Here is a 17,007-nt window from a genome sequence, read left to right on the forward strand (position 1 = left end):
CTACAAGATCTCGATACCATTAGACAAACATTGGAGGCAGAGCTCACTGTGCCAAACACAGCTTTCCCCACTACCTCTTGTTAGCATCTCCAGGAGACTGCCTACACCTGAGGTCCATGCAGTAAGATGCCAGATTTAGAACTCTATCTGCCCCAAGTCTCCTGTCATGGAAGCTTCTGTAAACCCAAGCTGCTAGTTTGGATTGAACCACTAAGGGCATGGTAACCTGCCCTTCGTGTTCTCACAACTCACTCCCGTCAAGGAGAGCAGCCGTTTCCTCTGCCAGCAAAGAGGGAGAAAAACGACCTTGGCCTGACCATCCTTTTTGTCAAAGTAGAGGTCTTTGGAAAGTCAAGAAGAGCCAAGCAACCAGACCAGCTGCCTGGCCGGGGCTCAGCATAAACTAAGCAAAATAACCACAAGGGGAAGGGTGTCTAGACAGCCTCAGTCTAGGTAAGAAACAACCCTATCCTCAGTGTCAATTCTCAAAAAATAGACTCTAAACATCAGCTCTAGCAAAAGAGCAGAGGAGAGACCACGTTGACAGTTGGGAAATGCCTGTGGGTTCCCTCACCAAACAAAACATGGAGGACAGCAGCCAGGGTTGGCCCACCTGCTAAGGATGGCCACCAGAAATCCAGAAGGGAAGCAAGGCCCGGGGACCCCATGTGGGAGAGAGGCCACATGCGGTGCCCAAACTGAACAGGAGTTTCAGTAACAACACTTGGATTTGGGATTTAAAAGTCACCTTCCCCCAATGGAGGGGCAAAAAACAGTTGACCCTTACTGGGATTCAGAAGTTGCCTATCTTTAAACTTTGACTTTCCATTCTTCCAAGTCTCTCAACACTAATATTTGGTGGGGAATAGAGGATACTATCAAACAGACAAGGTATATTTAGAAAATGTACAGACAGGTGAGCCTCTGGGAGGATTAAATTATCCTAAGTGCTTGGAAAACATATCTCTATAGGATTTATAGGACCACATAGAAGGAACACCAGCATAGAATGAACACCAGGGGCTCTGTCTACATCAATATCTGTATTCAACATACAAGGTGGGCCAGATTCTAGAAATACAATGGTAGGTCAGACACAAAACCAGCCCCTGCTGTGAGGAGCTTACAGATGAGTGGGGAGTCAGAGGGCAGTCAACTCAACGCTTCTCTATAAAGCACTAGAGAGTTCTCAAGGCAGAATTCTAACCCAGCGGGAAGGTCAGAAAGGGTTTCCAAGAGAAGAGATAGCTAAGGTAGGATGAGGAGGAGTTGGCAATGCAAGGAGGGAAGCACATTTCTCCAGGCTGAGGGAAGAGGATGTGAGGCATGGGACACAGGCGGCATTCCAAGGGCGTGGAGAAAGTCCCACCTGGTGGCCAGGACCCGTAGGAAGAAACAATGAATGCTGGAGAGGTGGGTGGAGAGCCAGAGCTTTAGGCAGTGGGAATTCCATATTCCAGTGTGTGACTCTGCATTGACCCTGTGGCTGGCGGGGGAGCAAAACAGAGAAGGAAAATCTCCCCATGTCCCCTAAAGTCTGCATTCCACAAACAAATAGAACAGAAGAAGAGTTGAATATAAAATATATCCTACAAAACCACTGAGGAATTCTTCCTTTCTTCCTTCCATCTGCTCCTGCTGGTTTTTGTTGTTGTTGTTGTTGTTGTTGTTGTTGTTGTTAACATGAAGAGTGGGGGCCAGTGGGTCACTGGTGACCATCGCAGTCTCCCAGGACCACATATATCTCCCGGGGCTGCAGAACTCAAGGCATGCCAAGGATTTCAGGCAGAATATAAACTCCATCAGCAGGCTAAACTGTTTATATGTTCTTGAGTTAAAAATACACCACTCAGGTCACCGTTAACACCAGGGCCTTATCACCAAGGCTGTTTGTAAGCTAGCTACACAAGGCCAGTCTATGACTCGCCCATCTTTTAAATGTGCCTCAGTCTACAAATTGTCTAATGATCCATCAGTGAGATTATGGTAAAGCCACCAAATATACACGCATTTGAGAAAAACACTTTCCAAACCCAAGGATACTTTACTGTTTATAAATAGTTTACTTTTTTGATCCCCGAGCATATAATATTCGCAGTTGCTCCAGAAACCAAAGAAACATGGAATGGGAACACAAACCACAACCTAAGAGAAACAATAAACAACAGATGGTGAGACATATGTGCCTGCTACCACCCCCTTCACCAAAGGGGCACACCAAAAATGGATTCTGACACACGAGTCTACCAATGAAGACGCACGCTCTTCAAGATCACATTCGAGACACCATTTATGGAACACAGGAGGCTCAGCAGGAACTGTGCTCGGTGCGTTAGGCCCCCAAGAGTTGAAGGACCAATCCTGGGCCTCAAGGAACACACAGACTTGAAAAGGAAGCAAGAGAAACACAAGAAAACAAATGGTACTAGTTTTCACTATGGTCATTCTCCATACCAGCATGGAGGGTCAAGTCTGAGCCCTAACTGTGGCAATGGCGAGACCCCGGGCAAGTCAGCCAGCCGCTCTGGGTCTCGTGGATAATGCAGAGGTATTACACTTCATGGAGGTAAGATGATAATTACATTAAAGGACAGGATTCCGAGTGCAAAAATGTAAACTGCTCTCTTGCCTGAGTTATAGCAAGAGTAGCTAACTTTCCTCAAGCTTCAGCTGTGTGTTAGGCCCTCCTCTAAAAATTACAGATTATTTCCATTTTGTCCTCATAACAAGTAGTGAGGTTTACCTCCTGATTACCCTCGACTGAGGTAAGAGGAAGTTGAGTCAACTGCCCAAGATCACGCAGGCAGCCATGACACCAGAGACACCACTGTGACCATTGTGTCACCTACCAACATGGCTGCTTTATCTCCATTGCCTCATGTGTGGAATGGTGGGGGGGCCCTCTGTGGAGGATAAGGGCACAGTGTTATCTTTTCTAGCAGCCCCCAAAACCCTGCACCGTTCTGGGCTCTTCACTGGTGAACATGGCTTGAACTTATCTGAAGTGTTCAAGACAAATGCTTAAGCTTAAGTTCAGACCCATGTCACATTTGCCTTAATTAGTGACTCTTATGAGTTGATGTTTACAAAAAACTTTAAAAGGTCATGTGTCTTGAAACAAAGGGGAGGGGTCCCCATAAATAAGTGTGGCTGTCAGGCTGCTTTCCATATATGGGCAAGTCTATTTTAAGTATCATAATCCCAATGTCCAATGATGCTGCCAATTTCACCTCAATGCTTGTTTTTTTAAAAACTCTGACTAGATTTTTCCAACTACACTGTAACTTTAAGCTTTTGTGTTTCTTCTGCATTTAAAAAGAATGCCATTTCCCAATATATAACTCCCAGATGTAGAATTCACAGATGATTCATCTTGCAGAACAAGTGTTCGGAGACATCGGCTCCAAATAGAGGAAAAACTTGGAATTCCCTTCTCCCTCAAAATAAGAACTCGCCTGGATCTGCTCTGCTCAACAAAGTTTGTTTTCAATTATATTTCCAAATTCTTTTAACAATAACTGCATGGCGTCTGGCACCAACACATCTGATTCTTTGAAGTGGTTCTCAGTCAGAAAGGAGAAAATAAGGAGAAAAGGGAAACGAAGGGAGGACCATCCGTAACTTTTGTTTTAGGTCAGAGGGTCTCTTCAAACGTTCGCCCTGACATAGAAAATCAGACAAACCACAAGGTATGACTTCTCACTCTAGATCCATACCGCAAGGAGCACTCACCTCTGAATCTACCCCTTTACTCAGCACGAATGCCAGATGGGAAAACAGAGCCGCAGCACCAAGAAAATGGCCTTTTACTCTTTATATCTAAATTCCCAAAACACCTCTGTTAAGTCCTCCACACAGGTCGATTAGCAGTAATCACACTTTAGGAACCCTCTGAGAAACAATGGAAACATGGGATCCTTTCTGCCCAGAAAAGATGTCCCTAGCCCCAAGAAGGAAAAGTCACAGGGCAAAAAATATGCAATGGCCAGGAGACTCCTAGGTACGTGAATCCAACAACCCCTTCTGCTTTCCAATCAAAGTGGAGGAAGAAGCCTGAGAGGGACTAGGTAAAAATAAGGAGTGAACAAAGTCAAGTGAAAAACAGAGAGAATGTCTGACATGGACAAGACAGGCTCACAGAAGGATGGAAAGAGTGTTTGGTCTATTTTGATCTCGGGAAGCACATGAAATAAAAGCCATCTTTAGGTCTTAAAAGGGGAATGCTTAAAAAAAAAAAAATTCTAGTTCTTTGGACTATTTCCTTTAGTCCTAAAGTAGTCCCTAATTCCTGTTAAACTTCCTGTCAACAAGTTCCAAACCACTAATTGTGCCTCCAAATTCACTGCCTTTTAGCTGTATCCCCAAACAGGGTTCCAAATTCCAAGCATTTGTTCTAGAGAAAAAAAAAAAAAAACAAAGATTCCACCTTATGACAATTTCCATGACAAAGAATGAGTGGAAAGAAGAGAAAAATCCAAGAATTGTCACTGAAGGCACTAACAGACTCCATGGGGAAGAAAGGGAGATACTGGGAACACAGAAAATAGAACTGTATAGATTTTGCATGATAAATAAAGACTTTGAGGGCCTGGTGATGACAGGATCACAATTTTTTAAGAACAGCGTCTGACCAAGAGCAAACTAATAAAAAAAACAGGCAGATGGGTAGCTTTGGTATTAACCTGACCAAAAAAAGAGCAAGATGGGTGGCTCAGTGGGTTAAAGCCTCTGCCTTAGGCTCAGGTCATGATCTCAGGGTCCCGGGATTGAGCCCCGCCTTGGGCTCTCTGCTCAGCAGGGAGCCTGCTTCCTCCTCTCTCTCTCTCTGCCTGCTTCTCTACCTACCTGTGAGCTCTGTCTGTCAAATAAACAAACAAAATCTTAAAAAAAAAAAAAAAAAAAAAAAGGCAAGAGACAGACTTTGAAAGTAGAGAAACCACACCACTGGACTGTACATATCAGGTTGTTGAGTTTCTACCTTAAAAGATACACACAGAACATCTCCTGGTAAAAGGGTTAAAGCTCCTCTGATATCCACCATGTTCGCACCCTGGAGAACCAGCTCAGAAAGGACAAGACCAGGTGATGTGTAGCCGCCCTTCTCTGGAAGGTACTACTGAGATCCATCACAGATGGCCCCTCCAGAAACCTAAGTCAGTTGACCAGCATCACTCACAAGGTTACTCATCTCAAGTACACACGGACAGCCCGCTCGAAAGACAAGCTGCCCGCAGTGGCCCCAAGAAAAGCAGAGATAAGCAACTCTTTGGGAAAACATGCCGTTAATTCATTTGCTTTTTTTGACCTAAATCTTTAAAAAGTTAAATTAAAGATCTAAAGTATGTCTACTCTAGCTTCCAAAGTTTTCTTTGAGTTTTCCAAAGGCAAAAAAAAAAAAAGGAGGCAAAGGTCAAAGAAAGAAATACCATGGAATATTCGCTCTGCTTCAATAACACCTACAAGTCCCCATGCACAACCGATTTCCCTTTGTTGCCCAGGGTGTCCATCTGAGGATCCCCTCAGAACTGCCAAACATGCAAAGATCACTCTGAAAGAAGTATCCTAGACACCCAGCTCAGTTTTCTAATTTCTACTATCCAAGAAATAGTAACCTTATTCCCTCTTTGCTTCAATTAGGATAAAATCATAAACCTGAAAATAAAAGAGTCTTAGAAGTCATACATCCTTCTCCAGAAAGGAAATTAATTCATTAGCCCAAGGTCACCCTGCCGATCCGGGGCAGAGCTGGGACAAAACCCCAAGGTCTCCTGATAGCCAGCCATGGGCTATTTTTTCATTCTACCACATGTCTGCCTTCAGAGCTTTAAGAAAATTAATTTTTCCTTTTCGTTCACTAGTTTTTATCCCTCTTTGGTCATGAACCTCTTTACGGAGCTTCACGAAAATGTAGCCTCCTTTCTGTCCAGAGAGACGTACTGAATGCCAAGATTTACGATATAATAAATTTCCCTAGACCACCCCCACCCCGACAAATAACACTTGAGGTCAGCCAGTCTTTATTTTAGGACAGTCTGGAATTCAATATAATTTAATCATTTCTAAGCACTGTTTCAAATGAACTTGTGAAAGAACTCAAAAATCTCCAAAGAAGAGTTCTTGATTTTTCTCTTGGGCAGAGCACAGCCCTCGATGAGGTCAAATCACCCATGGCCAAGAGACCTACCCAGACACCGAATCTGAGAAAACACTCAGAGGAATCCGGGACGAGGCAGGCCTGACCAGCCCCACAACACTTCAGTGTGCTCTCTGGATCTCCTCTCCTCGGGAGACGGAAGGAAACCCCGGCCCCTGCAAGCAGCAGCTTCCGCATGCATCCATCGCCTCACTGTATCAACCAGCTTCCTGGAAGCAAGGAGCTCTTCTGGCTGTTTTTAAGTTTGGCAAGCGCTGGGAGCCTGTATGCCAGAAACTCAGACCAGCCCAGGTGGAGGGAGGAAATCACTGACCAAAAATAAGTAAATAAATAAAATAATAATATAATAATAATAATAATAAAAAGTAAAATGCAAACTACAACATAGACGGGGACGGACCAGGATACCACGCTGCTGAAATCGGATGAAGACTCAGAGTTCTCCCAATTTGCAGAACAGAAATTAAATTCACAGCCAAAATTTCTTGATTCTACGTTTTTCTCCCCATATACTTTCCTTAAACTCTCCAGCATGGCCTTCCACTTTTCCAAAGGTAGAATCCATGTAAGATGGTATCTAATCAAATATATACATTTAATTAAGCTTACTATGTCCATGAGTTTCACCTGACCGCTGTGGGCAGCTTTTCAAACCACTGAACACCCCATAATCGAAATGGAATTCGATTTTCACAAACAGAATATGGAAATCATTCCACAAACCAGGATGAGCGAAGGGAACTTGGGCACCAGCGGAACTCCCATTCAGATTCCTAATGAAGTGGCAGTCCGTGTAAAATCGCCAAGGGTCTCTCCCCAAGAAGACCACCAGTGCAGACTGCGGAGGAACTAAACCATGGACTTCTACATGAAACAAAACAAAACAAAACAAAAGCATTCTGCAGCTACTTGAAGAAAAGCATTTTCAAGACTGTGAAGTTTAAATCAAGCACAGAGGGTTCCAGGAACCTAGTTCTTTGCTTTTGGAGGATTTTCTTACAGGGTGCCTTTCACTCTATTTAAAGCTGCCTCAAGGAGCCACAGCTGGAGGGTCAGGCCTTGCAAAGTAAACAACAGTTAACTCAGTTCAGACTCAAGCCCTGACTACACCCAGCAGCAAACTACCCCTCTATTAGCCAACAATATCTGAAATACCACTTTTTAAATGGCCCAATCGAGCTTCTAATCAGCAATTAATAGCATCATAGAAACATCCGGATGCAGAGCAACAAGGGAGAGGGGATAGTTATTCAGAACTGCACACTTTTGCAAAAGGACTGTAGGACCAAAGAACTTTCGAAGCACCTCCCGTAAGAATGGTGGAGGGAAGACCTATTCTAAGAACATATAAATTCAGAACACACACGGTATGTGCTCAATAAACATTCTGCAAATATATAGCTTAACCAAAATTCCTTTTGAGAAAACACACTTACATGGTGACTTTTTTTTTCAAAAGTTGTTCAAATTCACATTTCTTAAAACCACCCCTTAGTGAACTGTATAGTATGTGAATTACATCTGGATAAAGCTGTTCACAACAAGAAAAGTACCCGATATGTTCACACATGATCACGAAAGGGAGAAGTGTGTTGGGGCATCGATAACCCAGGAGCCGTGGGTTGACTGGACAAGCTGGTGGACTCACTACCGATCCCACACACTTGTAGAGAGGTCTGCTATCTCCTTAATAAAGAGGAAAGAAAAAACACCCTAAGCCAACAGACATGTTTGCTGTTGTTTTTAAAGCAACTGGCTGCACATTCAGATTTTTAAAAAATCAGACTCTTCAGATCTCCTCACAAGAGAAAGAAATTTTATGTGCAACAGTGTATTCCTTGGTCAGCTAGTAACCTTCCCCCAGCAGGCAGAGCCCAGGCCTGCCACGTTCTCTCTGTTCAGCCCAAAGTGCCAATGCCTGAGACACAAACGCTTTCAAACAGAGAGCCCTGCAACTAGAAGGTCTGGAACGAAAGCAGGATTATCTGACCCCCAGTTCAGAAGTGCTCTTTCCTTTCTCACTGTATGTAGGTAACAGGTATCATCAAGTAGGTAATCCAGAGAGAGAGGGAATTTATCAGGGCAACGTACGCTCTACAATAAGTGACAAAGGATTTGAATGACAGATTATACACTGGTGGAAGAAGCAAAGGACAAGAATTGGGGGTGGGGGGCCACTTGCTAAATGCTGCGTTAAAGGGGTCTTAGAAGATGATGATGTGATTTTTTAATCATCTTTAAAAAAATCTTTCATTATTTCCACCCTGTTTCTCAACAACTAGATAATTCTGCTTGTTGGACAGACCCATACTCATTTCATTCACTGCCTTCCTAATAATGACACCTTGAGGAAAAAAAAGAAAGAAAGAAAACCCTAGAGATCTTAGAAGATTAGAGACCATCGCACCCCAGAAGTTTAAAGAATAATCAATGCAAAGTGCTTCAAAGAGACAGGCCATGCTTTCCTTAAATTCTCTGAAGGCCACCTTCTGCCAAGACAAACCGAACAAGCAGTGATTGGAGCCTGCATCCTGGTTCACAAGGAAACCAAGGTGTATTAGGACCTGCAGAGATGAACGGATCAGTTGTTCACACAATGGGCTTTACCGGTTATGCCAGATTAAATAGTAATAAAGACGCCAACAATCGTGGCCGTTCCTGTGGGCAAGCCTGTGAATCATGGCCATTCACTGGGGCAGGGATGCTGGTCCAGGTGCAGAAGGAACGAGAGCAAATGGCTTTTCAGGTGGCATCCCTGCCAGACGCCTCCGATGACCCCGTGCTCACCACCCGCGTCCCACACAATTCAACTGCAAATAAACCAAAACAAATGACAAATGTCACTGCTCTCCAGCTCTCCATATCCAGCCCAACAATCAACTTGCCCCACCCCTCCTCCACCCTCAAATATTTCCAGAAAGAAATGGGTACAGCGCAGCATTCAGAGGGCCTCAGCGTCTGTAACCTAACCCTTGTCTGGAAGAGCACACCTGCATTTTTCCGAGCTATTGACCAAGAGGCACGACTTGCATCTCAGTGGGGTTCAATTTCAATGAAACCAGGGAAATAATAGGATAAAATTATTAGTTTAAGGGCCTCTCACTTCTCAGCCTCCTTCCCACACCCCCCTCCCAAAGGACAATTCTAAATAGACAGAAGTATTTGCACAACTGGAATATGTTTATAAACCACCTCAATAATTTTTGCTAATTGTATAATTTGTATAATTTGCTGCAACTGTTCACGGCTTCCCGGCCTGCCTACCAAGTTGGTCTGAGATTCCCAAGGGCACATGAAGTGCTACTTGTTTGACTTCATACGTGATGGCCAAAACCTTCAGGAGAGAAGGCTGTGTGGGACGTGAGCCCTGCCACCTGCGCATTTCAAAACAGGCCTTCATTTCAGAGAAGTCAGCTCTTCCGAAGGAGCCCTTGTCACCAGGAAATCTGATGTGAAGGGACTGGCCATAACAAGATGCAAAATTTTGAGTTACTGGGGCTTTCATTCACCTCTGACCTGGGCTTCAGAACCATCAGCGAGCAGACAGACTCACAGGGAGCAAGTGGGCCAAACACACGTGTATCTAACTCTGTGCTCTCAGCCACTGCCGCACAGAATATTATGATTCCCCTTTTTAGAGAGGAAGGATGGAGGTTCACCCCACAGCACATGGGAGCTATGGGGTGGTGGAGCCAGGGATGACCGCTAGAAATCACCTTCATCGTCTTCATCACTATTTCCTGGTGAAGGGTGTGTGCTGGGTGTGATCACTGCGGAGGAGGGCATCCCCATGTGTAACAGGAGCAGTGAAGAAAGCTTCCCCCTCAACCACTCTTCTCCCCATCAATAACCCAAGCCAATACCCAGGACAGGGGATGCTCATTTTGAGGACAAAGACAACAACAGAACAGAGGACACAAAGACCATGAAACCCAGCAAGAGGGGGGAACAGCTTTTTAAGAAATTGAGTGACTTTTGTAAATATGCAAAATCTATTCAGAAGCCACATATAAAGTATCAGATTATATAAAATGTAATGATAAAGAAACATAAAGCAAAAAGCCTTTTGATACGAAAAGTTCATAAGCACACCGCCTCCAAAAACAAAAACAAGGATACAAATTGGCAACTTCCAATTAGACCACAGACAAACCACAACTTTTATTTTTTTGACAATCTTGATTGATCTACTCCTTTTGCCTCATACCAATAATGGTCATGTATGAAGTTTTTCAGTTGAAACTTTCTCAATGGAATTGGCCGGTGAAACTGGTGAGTCTGTACTACTCAACTCTACAGTTCCATAAAAAATAAGTGCAGGTTCCAAGACAGTAAACTACTGTGAAAATGTTAACCTCTGGTCTTCAAAGCCCTACTTCTTCGCACGGGGCGATATGAACAGATCTGAGCTTCTTACTGATTCTCAGACTTTAACTTACTACAAAAGCCTTAGACAATCACGTTACTGACACACAACATGAACTGCAGCCATGAGGCAGATGGAAGGGACCGCATAGGCTCAAGGTCATGCTTAATCATAGAAAAACACCACTAACAGTCCCTGAATTTCCCACAGGCCAAAGAACATTGGGGATTTTTAGATATTTCCCCTCTCTGCCTGGGAATTTTTCCTCCTCCCCTCCTTCCTCCGGTCTCAAGACAATGCCTCCAGCCTTTGAAACTGCATCCATTGTAAACAGCTCTGAATATTAACACAGCCCGGAGTCCCGTTGGCTTTTAAAAGACCCCCAGGGTTTCAAATTGCAGTTGCTGAGGAGGGGGAAGGTCCCCAGTGAGTAAATGTCACCAAGCTCTTTCAAAAGGAGCTGAAAATTAGGCTTGCTCGGGGAAACTTAAAGTCCTTCAACCTATGGGGTAAATCAGAAGAATCCCTTTGAGTTTTAAACAAATGGCGAAAAAAAAAAGAAAAGACCACGGTACAACCAACATCCATTATTACTTACAGAGACTATGAATTCAATGAATCCCTTTTCCAGACTTCTCTCTCCTGTGGATGTCATCTTTAAAATAATCATAGGCTATGTTAAACTACCTCCCTTTCCCTGGCTAACAGGCCTTCAGGGTTTCAGCAGGTGCACAGAACTGGGCCAGGTGCATTGTTAAGTGACACAAAACCCTAGTGGCTCTCTTGCATTCCTGTCCACCCTGAAAGGGAGGATGCTGAACAGCCCTTTGCACCAAGGAGACACTTCTGCGAATGGGGGAGAGGCCCTTTTATTGTGAGCCCAGTGTCTGAGGGAGAGAAAGGTCAGCCAGAGGCCATCCCAACTTGCGCAGGGCAGGCTGCATAGGGAACCCAGGCAAAGACATGAGCACCGCAGGGAGAGAAACCTTCAGCCAGAGGAGCAGAGTGAGAGTGCCGGGACATCTGGACATCCAGTGGCAATCAGCTCTTAATACACTACATTGAATCATCTTCGTATTTTTGGAGATGATAAATTATTCCGGACAATACATTCCAAAGTCCAAAGTCTGTGAAATCTACTGACCAATGTCAGTACACTTCCTAATTTCACAATATTCAAAAACTTGGATTTGATAGCTATAATTTCATATCAGAAGGACTCAAATAGTGTGTCTTTCTCTCCGGGCAACTAATTTTATTCACCAGACTTCCCTTACTCAAAGCAGGTATCAGAGAACGCGTAACTGACAAGTGCTCCGTCTTGGAAGGGAAGGGAGAACCACGCTTCCAACGCCTGTTGCAAAGAAAAGGTCTCTGAGCCCAAGCTAAATGTCCCTAAAACTCTGAAGGCACTTGTACCTTTCAAATTTTCTGCCATTAACCCATGTTTAAAAAGGTTCCCTAATCCAAATAACCCTTTGTCCGTCCTCATAAATCGAAAGATGTTCAAGGTCTGCTGAGTTCTTCGTAAGTCATATAGGGACACAAAGAGGAAAATGCGCAGAAGGGAAGACCTCGGGGCCATCCTGACAATAATCAACTTCTTACACACGCACACACACGCACAACACACATGCACACACACACACACACACACACACGAAAGAATCTCAGCTGAGTTTCTGGAAGAATTTGGTCATCATCACTTTAAATCTAATTTGCATAAACAGGATGGGAAGTATTTTCCAAATCCTTAATTCACAACACCCTGCACACCTGGCCCTTCCAGCACAGCTGTAAAATTTGAAAGACAAAGGCCCTCTTTGCTTCACCACTACAATGGCAACCTCTGGCTGGTGTTTAATTTCTAATGGGATCTCGAGCACCACTCTTCATGCCAAAAACAAGGTTAGTTAGATTTAAGCACCTGGGTTTGGTACGGCAAATACATAAGGGCACCTAATACAAAGAGACCCAAATCAATACACTCATCTTAATGTGGCTCAGGATAACCCAACTTGGGCGTCCTTGAGTGGAAGTCTGTGCTTTCAAAAGCTAGTCGTCTCTCGCCCTTCCCCGCTTATCCCCCACCCCCACCCCAGTAAGAATGACTGAGAACCCGGATTTGTTCCTCCAGGGCCTGCCCTCCTTCCTTTCTATCGCAGTCACAGGAGCTACCATTCAGCCCCAGGACAGTTACACTAGCAACATACTGTGCTCAACTTTATGCCACAGGGAAACGTCTAAGGTAAATTCTATTTAATGCTGCTTCAACAGCTTCTCAAGCCCTGCTCTCAAAAATAATTTCAAAGAAAGCAAACATCTAAGTTCTAAGAAGTTCAACTTCTTCTAAGGTTCTGGGAAGTTGGAATAAGGCTTGGCAGTGCTTGGTGCTTTTATGAATGTGCTGGTTGGACGATGCCAATCTCACCTACGTAATGGGATGGCAGACTCAGTTATGGCTCAACTACTACAACCATAAGTTATTGTGCTGAAGAAGTTCTCCTCAGGCCCCAGGAATGAATGTATTTTCCCTTCTACCACTGCCATTCCTTTTTTTTTCTATTCAAACTGCATTTACATTCACTATTACAAAGTTTTACTTTCCGTATGCTAGGACTAGGAGCAACTCCAAAATTAGATGCACTGTTTACAAAGGAAATAAAAAAAATTTCCATAAAGCCACAGGTCCCCTTCTATCTCAAACCCACGGCCTGAAATTGTTTGAACTAGTGGCAGTAAATCTAGTTCATGGGGTTATAAATGGGCTCAAAGCATTTTCTAGACACAATGGACTCGGAGGGTGTAAACTTGGTGAAACTACAAGATATTTTATTTTATTATATACAGAGACTTTCTCCCCTAAAGTCTTGCTGAATCACAGCCAGGAATATAAACAGTATAAATATCCCAATGGAAAACTCAGAATAAAACTATTATGACTTAAATGGAGAAATCTGGTCTAGAAAATACACACACACACACACCCCACTTCATTTTTCTTTAATCAGAAAAAATGATTTCACAAATATTTTTCAAAAGATACCCATTTTGTAGTGAACATGGTATTGCCACATGCTAATCTGAAATCACCATTCACATCCCAAAATCTAATCGGTTAACACCATAATCAGTATGACCAAATCTACTGAAGCTCAAAATACCCAGTTTGGTATTTATTGGTCATCAAATGTGTGAGTAAAAGGGAAAAGACTGCAATTTTAAAGGTATTTATGTTATGTGAAATGTCACTCCTAGGCAACAGGAAGCCCAAAAAATGGCCAGTAGTTTTGCTCCAAAAATTAAAGGCCAAGGAAAAGTGGATCTTGTGACCATAGGGAAGAACAAATAAAGGGACACCCTGTTCTCTCGGCGAAGTCACCATTTCTGAACTAAGTGCCTCCCCCACCATACCACTGACATACGGCACTGATAATCATTCTTCCCACAGGTGAACACTTCAGAAGTTATTCTCATTCTGCCCACATGATTTTCTATTTTAAAAACCACCTTAGGAATATGTAAAGGGAAAACCACAATACCCCAGACTGCCCCCAAGTAAATAAAACACTTGCTACTGGCAATACTGGGCTCTGTCTCCCACTACAGAACAGCCACTGCCTGTGTTAACTGCTCCCACCCCCCCACCAACGCCCAGACCACTGGTTTTCACGAAGTCTGTGAATCCCAAAGCAGCAGCAGAGAAGTGCCGAGAAAAGCTAACCCCAACAGAAGTCCAGCTTCCAAACTCTGCAGTACCTGATCAACAGACAACGTGTAGTGGTCCAAGTGACAGATGTGTGCTCTATTTTCAGAAGTACCTGATCTTCACATGAGAAAGGAATCAACTTCTCTTCTTTCCCCTTTCAGCAGCCAGATACCCAGACCATATTTTCTTAGATGAAGCCACAGGTGTTGGTTAAAACTTGTGTCACCAGTTTCCTCATTTTTAAATGGTGAATGTCATGCCTGAGGTTATTCTCCTGCCCCCCACCTATGTTCTGGAAAAGATGTCCAATCATTGAACTGAAAAGAAGACGATTCAAGCTAGGTCTTTTCTGGAAGGTACTAACAGTTCTGCAGAGATGCTAATTACTGATAACTGGAGAGGATTTTTGACTCAGGAACCAGATTTCTTAGAGGTAGAAGAAAGGATATTACATCCTACCAATGTTTATAGAAGTCTAAAGCAGTTTCTTCCCTCTCCCCAACCACCCCCCTCCCCCAGGCCAAACCTCCTGTAAGTAGGGTCCCACTAAGTCCTGATAGGCCAAAATCCTGACAGCACAGAAAAGAGCCTCTTTCAGGTGAAACAAACAGCTTAAATCAACCAGGTCCCTGGCACCCTCTCCTGAAGTAGCACCACTCCAAAACCAATTTGCACATTTACAGAGGAGAAATGCTCAAGTGTGGGCTCCAGTCCACGGGATCATCGAGCCCAACAGGGGCCCTAAGGCATAGACAGGAAGGGTCTGGAACACAGTTCCCCAGTGCCCATCAGATGGAAAGGGACTGCCACAGCCTCCGCGGTCACAGATCCAAGAACTTTCAAAGCCCCAAATCTGGGGGTCCTCCATGGAAGGCTGTCTTCGACCCCGGCCAGAGCCAAGTCAGGGCACCAAGGTCCTGGGGGATGAGGAGGCTGCTACACACGTACTCTCGCTAATAAATAATGTAAATGCAAGACTGGAGCCAAGAGTCACCTTCCTTCCTTACCCACTGGAAGGCCAAGGAACTCAGACACCAAAGAGTTGGGTTACAGGAGAGGAAAAAGAGAAACACATACCCGCAGACCCCAGACAGACTTCCTCACACTCTCCCTTCCAGATGTTTCCCACTCTCCACCCACACACAGACACACAAACACACTCGCCTCCACTCTTCCCTCACATTCCCTCACCTCCACACTCCCTACTCACTACCCTCCGATCCTCTCAAGCCTCAGGGCCCATTCACCTTCACACCCCCACGACCCACTCCCGTTCACCCTCACACCCCAAAACCTTTGCTCACTCACCTCCGCACCACCCCACGAGGCACACTCTTTTCTCCTCTGGAGCCCCATGTACGACCTCACCACTACGAACCCACGCTCACAGTCCTCCGCCCACACAACTTTACACACGCGCACACCCCTCAGTCCGCACCCCCATCCCGGGTAAGCACCCCCGCCGCCCCGTCTCCCAGTGACAGCGCCCGGGGCTCTGGGGGAGGGCGGCACTCACAGGCTCCGCGTCCAGGCGGGCAGGTCCCGGGGCAGCGCCGCTAAACCGCGCCCGCCGCAGTCCAGCGAGTCCCCCGCGCAAGTGCAGGCAGCAGCGCAGGGCGGTCGAGGGTCGGCTGCCGTCGTCGCCGGCCCCAGCCGAAGCAGCAGCAGCAGCCAAAGGAGAGGACAGGGCGAGCGGCGCTGGGCCCCGAACGCTACCCGGACCGGCCGCGCCATCTTGTCTGGAGCGCGCGGCGAACTCCGGGCGCGGGGACTGCGAGGTCCCGGACGACCGCAGAGGCGGGCCGGTCCGCGGGGACTCCGCTCAGCACTAGGCTCCGCGCCGGGGCATGGCCGCCGGCACAAGCTTCCCCCGCTGCCGCGGCTCTGGCGCTCAGCGGGCCCCCGGTGCCCGGGCCGCTCCGCAGCGCCCGGCTGGGGCCGCGAGCCCCGCGCCCATCCGGGCCGACCCGGCTGGACTCGCTGCGAAGCCCACGGATCCCGGCAAGAGCTGCTCCGCCGACGCTCCTTGTCCTCCCGCCGCGCTCCTGGCCGGCTCCGGAGCCCCCGCGCACGCCAAGTGTCGCCGCCGTCCGCCCAGGGCAGTGCTGCCGCCGCTGCTGCAAGGAAAGCGCTCAGCCCCGCAGCCTGAACTGTGCGCTCAAATGCATCTTCCTCTTGGCTCGGAGCGCCCAGCAGCAGACCCGGGGCTGGACGGCGCGATCACCCCCGCACTGCTCGGAGGGCCCCGTGCGCCTCACTGTCCCAGCGCCGCAGGCAGAGCGCGCGCGTAGTTCCGGGCTGTGCTCCGCTGCTCCGCTCGGCGAGAACCCCGCCGACCTCGCGGCGGAACAATCAGCCGCTCGCCGCTGGCCTCCGGGACGCCCAGCCCCGGCGGGTCCCCGAGGCCCCGCCCCCGGCCGCTCGCCCTTACACACCCCCTGGGCTCCGCGCCCCGCGGCCTCCTGCCGGCCCACGTTGGATGCTTTGCAACAGCGCCGCGCCACGCCTCCTGCCTGCTGCTCATTGGCTGCCGGAGACCAGGGCGACCGGCCCGGAGAGCCATTGGGGCGCTCGCCGTGATCCCGCCCTCCCGCCTCTCCGGCCACCCCGCCCCACTCCCTTTTCCCACCCAAGGTGTGAAGGGCGGGGGAACTGGGAGGAGAAAGGGAGAGGCGGCCTCTGGCTCTTAAAGGGGACGTGCTGTCTGTTAGCGGAGAAGCAGGATGCCGACTGGGGAGAGAAGGCGAGACGTGCCCTCTGGGTCTAGGGGAGGAGAGA

General features: G+C 46.8%; 1 protein-coding gene across 1 annotated transcript in view; it reads right to left on the bottom strand.

Annotated features, from left to right (window-relative positions):
• LRIG1 (leucine rich repeats and immunoglobulin like domains 1) overlaps window positions 1–15,970 on the bottom strand; it is a 109,287-nt gene extending 93,317 nt beyond the window's left edge. Inside the window, exon 1 of the mRNA XM_059390125.1 lies at window positions 15,746–15,970. Within this exon, the coding sequence (XP_059246108.1) occupies window positions 15,746–15,963 (218 nt within the window). The 5' untranslated portion in view covers window positions 15,964–15,970. The remainder of the gene's footprint in view (window positions 1–15,745) is intronic.
• Window positions 15,971–17,007: the final 1,037 nt, after the last annotated feature.

This window comes from Mustela nigripes, chromosome 2, assembly GCF_022355385.1.
Source record: "Mustela nigripes isolate SB6536 chromosome 2, MUSNIG.SB6536, whole genome shotgun sequence".
Taxonomy (NCBI): Eukaryota; Metazoa; Chordata; class Mammalia; order Carnivora; family Mustelidae; genus Mustela; species Mustela nigripes.